At 47.4% G+C, this 6,835-nt stretch overlaps 1 protein-coding gene across 2 annotated transcripts in view; it reads right to left on the bottom strand.

Moving 5' to 3' along the window:
• Positions 1–5,733, bottom strand: part of LOC144791646 (collagen alpha-4(VI) chain-like) — a 114,755-nt gene extending 109,022 nt beyond the window's left edge. For both annotated transcript variants that reach the window (XM_078666373.1, XM_078666372.1), the window contains exons 1-2: positions 5,235–5,733; positions 4,049–4,148 (exon numbers count right to left, since the gene is read on the bottom strand). In XM_078666373.1, the coding sequence (XP_078522499.1) occupies positions 4,049–4,148; positions 5,235–5,678 (544 nt within the window). In that variant the 5' untranslated portion in view covers positions 5,679–5,733. The remainder of the gene's footprint in view (positions 1–4,048; positions 4,149–5,234) is intronic.
• Between the last annotated feature and the right edge of the window lie 1,102 nt (positions 5,734–6,835).

Raw genomic sequence — 6,835 nt, forward strand, 5'->3', positions numbered from 1 at the left:
TTTCTTCACCTCTTCTTTTGAGTCTTCAGGTAAGGCCACCAGATATGGAGCTATGTCTGCCCATAACTGTCTATTGTATCACCCCAATAGCGCTAAGGCATTGGACGCTTTTACTGTCAACGCAGACATTGAGGAAAAACGCTTTCCGATGTTGTCCAACCTTCGGCCTTCTTTATCCGGCAGAGCTGTTAACAGGGCAGAAGGATTCGTGGACTTTTTCTGAGCCGCCTGTGTTATAACCGAGTCCGGCTTGGGATGTCCTATTAAACAAGCTGGAGCAGTATCAGGTGCCCTATATTTTTTATCCAAACGAGGTAACACTGGAGGCACTGAGGAAGGATTTTGCATAATTTTCACCCCTTGACCCCTCAAGTATTCTATTATGGGTATCGATCTTACTGCTTTCTTGAAAGGCTCCTTAAAATCATAGAAGAAGCAGTCCTGCTGGTGAGAAGTCATGGGAATTTGAAAACGTTGAGCTGCTCTCTCAACGACATTATGGAACCCCCTGATGTCTTCAGGAGGTGAATCAGCCTGTGCAGGCACTAGAGAAGCAGGACAGGGAATGACGTAGTCGTCCCATTCATCATGGTTAGACTGGGTATCCTGAAGTTCCCCCTTATCATGCTGATCTTCCTCCTCATGATCAGTAGATGGAGGATGCGGTAAAATGGCAGGTTCTGGCTGTAAATTTAAAGGTGGAGGCCGTGGTCTTGGTGATGGAGACACCGCCGGGGTTGAGGTTTAGGAGATGTTGTAAACCTCTGTTTGTAGTCCGTAATGAGGTACTGCAAGTCCGAGACCAAAGAGGCTGGAAGACAAACCATTGGTGGAGGAGGAGGTTGATATTCTTCCCCCTGTTCCTGGTCTTCCTCATCTGAACTGTCTTGATATTTTACATTAAGTTCTGAGGGGCTTGTTGCAGTTTGAAACATGTCCCCCTCATCTGAATCCTCCTCTTCCAGAAGACATTCTGGAGGTAGTGGTTGGACCCTTCATGGCGATGTTAGGGCCGGCGTCAATGTCTTCTTTGTAATCTTTAGATGCACGTATGTGCTTTTCAGATTTGGATCTGTCACCGTCGACTGGTGAAACATCGACGGTTGTCGTAGTCGATGGTGTTATCGTCGACGGAGCCGTCGTCGACACTGTTGTCATCACCGGTGGAGATCTCGTCTAGGGTATAGACTTCGTCGACAGAGCTTTTGTCGACGATGGCTTGGACATCAACAGGGCTGTCTTCGTCGTCGAGCTCGTCGACGACCCAGTCGTCGGCGATCGCAGCGTCGACGGTTGCTTCGACGTCGACGATGTCTTCTTGATCTTTATCGTCAACGACACGGTCTTACCTGCCATCGACGATGGAGTCGTTGTCGTCGACGAGGTGAATAACGACATTGCCATCGATGTGTTGACTGTCGTCGTCGACGAAGTCACACAAAAGGCTGTAGACACAGCTCTCCTCATCGCTGAAGTCGTAGACGATGTCGTCGACGGAGTAGAAGTAGGCTTTTTGAAGGTGGGAACTTCTTGAGAGGACACCTTCGATGGTAGAACCTGGGAATGGACCTCTGAAGACTTCTTAAGTGTCTTCTTTTGAGGAGGCTGTGACAATGGGCCTGGAGAAGCCACCCTCGGTCTTTTTTTAGAGGACTTAGAGGATACTGAAGAACCCTCACTCTCCTCAGAAGACTCCAGTTGGTACCTCTATTTCAGCCTTTGTAGCCAAATTAAAAGGCGTCCCTCCCGATCTTTGAGGGTTTTTGTGGAGAAGGTACGACATACCTTGCAATCTTTAGAAGAATGGTCTGGATAAAGGCAATACAGACAATCTTGATGCTGGTCATCTATATGCAGTCTCTTCTTTCCACAGGAACCACAGGGCCTAAAATGACCCTTTTTATGTGTCTCAGCCATTAAGAAATCAGGAAACTCAGTCCGGAATATGAAGCAAATCACCAGAAAACACTGGAAAACCAGTAGAGAAGAAAACTGAGCAGAGCTCAGAGGAGACTCCCTTAGCACGACGTGCGGTAGAAAATCTGAGGGAGAGGAGCTCCTTACAGAAGGGTTCTAGAGGGAGGTGATAGCTGATTGGCTCTTCTCTAGAGTTTGGTCCTTTCTACAAAAGGACATGTATATGTTCCTAATGTGAGGCCCTTGGGCCTATTATTCTTTATGTCTAATGGGACATTAATTTATTTATGTACCGGGGACTCCCATCCCGCCGACGGGGAATGATTCAGGCATGTGAATCTATGACAGATACCCTAATACTGGATAAGGGGAAGCTCCTGGCTGAAGCACATCTGTCAAGACTTTCATCTTGACTGGCACTGTGGGTAACTGAAGGTCCAACACCTCAGCCACCCTACGCACCACCATTGCAAAACAGGATCCTCCTTTGTAGCCACGGTAGGAAGAGAGACCAGGCGAGTGTCGGGTGAGGTGTCTAACACTCTGGTATCCACCAGTTCCCCATACCAGTTGTCCTGTTCCCCTTCTGGGAGCTGGTAACTATAAGGGTCCTTTGATACCTCCCTTTTGTCTCCCTCTCTAGGGCTATCAAATAAAAAGGCAATGACTCCACTTTGGACGACACCCATCCTGCTCTGTGTTGGATACGGCAATGGAGATGGGGGTGGCGGCATTGGACTGGGCACCAAGGAAAGTCTAAGTCTTGACCAGCATCTCTGCTCTAGATCCAGCAGGGGTTCATGGGGCCCAACCTACTAGCATGGGTCCAGTAGGAACAGGGCCCGAAGGCACTCCAGAGGGGCGGCCAAATATGAGGTATACAGACTCATAAAACTTCTTCAATTGGGTGGAGGTCACTCTGACAAAATCGGGGAAGCACGGAGCGAGACCGGGTTCCCGGCTCCGGCGACTCGCATGGCTTAGAGTGCTAATGCTCCTGCGTCCATTGGAAGACTTTGGTGAGCACAGAAAAGTCGAAGACTTCTTGCGTTGTGGGACTTACCTGACTTTCCTGTGACCTGGAGTGCGATGACGACCATTGTGAAGGGCACCACGAATGTTACCAGGAACTTTCGCACGAACGGGACCTTGAACGTTGCGGAGTAGACTAACATCAGGCAGCGAGGAGCTTGAGGGAGCACCCTTTCAGCACCTTGCGATGCATGGCACGGTATTGGAGCATGGTCCTACTTGTGGGACCCCCCTCGCTCAAGGTGGTGACATTTATTTGATTGTGGATGGTGCATGGCACTTCCCCTCTCTAAGTCTCCTTGAGGTCTCATGGAACTAATCCACTGGAGGCGGTAGGTTAATTAAAGGGGAACCATACTTCAGACCCCGGGACCCCACCCGGAGGGACCAAATTTATAATTGGGGGAAATGAACATGCGGTCCCCCTCCACAAGCCTCCTTAAGGGCCCCTGGGATCCCATCTCCTGGGGCAGATACGTTAATCAAAGGGGAAGAGGTCTGGGGCCTCCTTCCTCGAGCCTTCAGGCCCTGGGGGATCCCATCCCCCATGGCCAATTTTATAATTGGGGGAGTGTGGCAAACACCCCTTTCCTGAGCCTCCTTGGGGCCACGGGGACTCCATCACCTGCAGCTATTTCAACTTTTATGAGGAGGGGGTGTGCACCCCCCTCACCTTCCTGACCCATACTATAGCCCCGGAGACACCATCTCCCGGGGCCAGCTCTGTGGTAGTGATTGTATTCTTTAGATTTAGAGCAAGTTGGATGCGATTTAGCAGATGTCTTGTGGGGGCTAATACTGGGTATTGGGCTATGGAGCATCCTCGGGTGAATAAAAATCAACTGGAAATTCTTGCAGAAGACACTGGAAATGAAACCCCCGAAGACTGCTGTAGAGTCAATTTCCCCTAAGAATGTTTCATGGAGGCACACTACCAAATGTTGTTCCATTACTTAAGAAATCATATTTTAAAAAGGGACACTGATACTTTAGGGCTGCTACAGTACTGAAGTAAGGTCAAGCAGTATATACTGTGGTGAACAAAGATCTGAGAAGGAATTAAGTGTCCCAGGAGATCAGGAAAATAAGAAGTTCTTACCAAAGCAAATCGTGCACCTGGAAACTGGGCCATGAAGCTTTTCCACATCCTGATAGTCATCACTGACAGACAGCTGAATGTACTGGGATTGTCCGTTCGCCTAGAGGGAAACACTCAAGCCATTGAGAAGATTTAACATACTAACTTAATCATTAATGTCACAAGATAATTTCCTATATCTCACCCGCAGTATATGACTTACTTACTATTGCCCTCATAGCCCTCCAAATATGTCTTATACACAACTCTCACAACCAGTATTCCTGTACCATAATCTACAGTTCATGGATATCCAGCATTCAAATGCCAAGAAGTAAATCTTCACAACTAGTGCTCTGTCATCACTCCATGAATTACTCATATGAATAGCTCCTAGCAAATTCCTTACAATTTTACCAATGGTAATAATGTGACATCACTTTCTATAGCTCTGCCACAGGCAGCAACACCTTAATTTTTTCATGATATGTTATGTTATGTTGTCTTGTAAAGCGCATGGCTACCCCAGCAATGGGGTGTCCCAGCGCTGTAGACCACTGGGGAACCCGTCCTGGCTTTCCCTGTGAGATGATCCCTGCTGGGTATCTCCAAGGTGAAACCAGGCATCCCCGGTGTATGTGGGGGGCCGTTGTGGAGATGAGGCAAGCTAATGCCCAGAGTTGCCGAGTGTGATCCCTGGTTAGAGTAGGCACCGAAGCGAGAATTATCAAGTCCCTGGTCCACGACCCTGCCGCGTCGGGAATTGAACCCTGGTCCCGGGCCTTCCTCTGCTTCAGGGTCCGCCGCCTCTAACCAGTGAGCCACACCACTCCACTTGAAAACCAGCAATTCAACACAATTATCTAAACCTTACTGCTTTCTGTCCTCTCCATAGCATTTGCTCCACATTTGTGACTCCTACCCTATCTTCATCAGGTCACACCTCTTTAAGCCCATTTACATCATTCAGTACAGCTCTTATACCAGATACCTCATCCAGGTACCAGTGTAGTGTGTCTACACCATTCCTCACAACCTCATCACAGCTGCCCACGCCTGATATGTTCCAATAATCTCTGACACACTCAGACACTGGTCATAAACAGATTCTCCACAACCAAAGCGCTTGCAACACCCCAACAGCCTGCCTAGAAAATCGTCTAGCTTAGCACAACAATGTTCTTATATGCCTCATTAGCTCTCTCACCTGTAATGCATTTTCTACCTCAGGCAACCGCTGGAAGGTGACTACAACTGGAATGATGCCAAGGGCCTCCATCTGAAGCAGTGCCTTGTCTACGCCCTCCACAGCCTGCGAGTCTCCACTGGAGAAGAAGATGGCCACCTTTCTGCCCAACAGTGTGGACCGTGCTCGCTTGAAGACGTTCCTGGACACAAACCTAATAGCGGCAGCAAGGCGACCACGCTGTGATGAACGTGCCTGAACAAGATTGTGCACTGCCTGCAGTAACTGCCGTCTGCTGTGGTGGTCCTGGAAGCGCACATGGTAGCTGGAGGAATGTGCATAAGCAAGCAGGGCCACACGGGCCCCTACTGGACAGTTACTGTTGCTGATGCGGAGGTCCTGCAGGAGAGCAGCCACCATGGCCTTCATACGGGCAAAGAGCTCTGGTGTTACCGTGGCTGACATCTCTAAGACAAACACAAGTTCTGTAGGATAAATTGGGCAGAGAGGACTGCCATCTGCATCTGTGAGAGACAGAAGGGTGTTCAACACATCAGACCCAGAAAGTTGGAAACATGCGTAACAACCCAAGCAGAACTGCAACACATCATTCTGACCCCAAACAGCAATAAGATCTTTTACGCACACCATACACAAGTATGCATAAAATTTGTCCAAATATTATGCGTAACACTGGTTGGCTCTGATCTGAACCTCATACACAATGCTGCCTGTGACAGGTCCAAATCCTATGCAGAGTCAATGAGTGCCATCTACAGGCTGCTGGAACCTGCCCAAAACAGACATTGTATCCAGTAACTCGATGGAACCATGTACAAACCAAAGCTGAGAACTGGTCAGAATCCCATGCACAGTACTGGCTGGCACCAGTCATAATTCCATGCACACTCCAGCCCAGAAAGGTCAGTAATACATGCACATTACTCGTCAACACTGAGCAGAACCCCAGTACTGATGTGAACGCAATTCATAGCATTGCCTTGTCAGTACTCCATGTAGAGCAATGTTCAATATTGAGTCTAACCCAGTGATACTGAAAGTATGGCCCTTTCATGCTGCTGATTACTTGACTTGTCACTAATATTAAAAAGAAGTTAAATAAACAAGTAAGCATTTATTTAAAAGTTATTTGCAGTTAAAGAAAGGACGTAACTAGGGAGTCCTGCATGCTTAACTTTATGAACACCTTAATTTTTAAAGAAATCTTTCAGTAAACATCAAAAATATGATGAAGTCTCTTCAAAATTCAAAAAGTGTATCTTGTTAACATGCGGAAGTGTTTTGCCTTCATAAAGTGTTTTACCTTCATACACCAGATTATATCACTGCATTGAGAAATATTATTTTAAGTGGGATAAATCTCAAAAAGGAATTTAGAAACATTCATGGTTCTCCCTATCCTGACAACAACACCATGAGTGAACCAAGATGCAGTCAGTTGTTATGTGTAGCCTCTGGGTGGCCTGGATTGAGATTAAACTTGGACAACATTATAGTTTATCAAATTGAACACAAGAGAAGGTTTTGAATTATTATACATGGACCACATTATAGTGTATTAAATCGAAAACAAGAAAAGGTTTTCTACAGCACTCATTCTG

Source organism: Lissotriton helveticus, chromosome 11 (genome assembly GCF_964261635.1).
Source record: "Lissotriton helveticus chromosome 11, aLisHel1.1, whole genome shotgun sequence".
In the NCBI taxonomy this organism is placed as follows: Eukaryota; Metazoa; Chordata; class Amphibia; order Caudata; family Salamandridae; genus Lissotriton; species Lissotriton helveticus.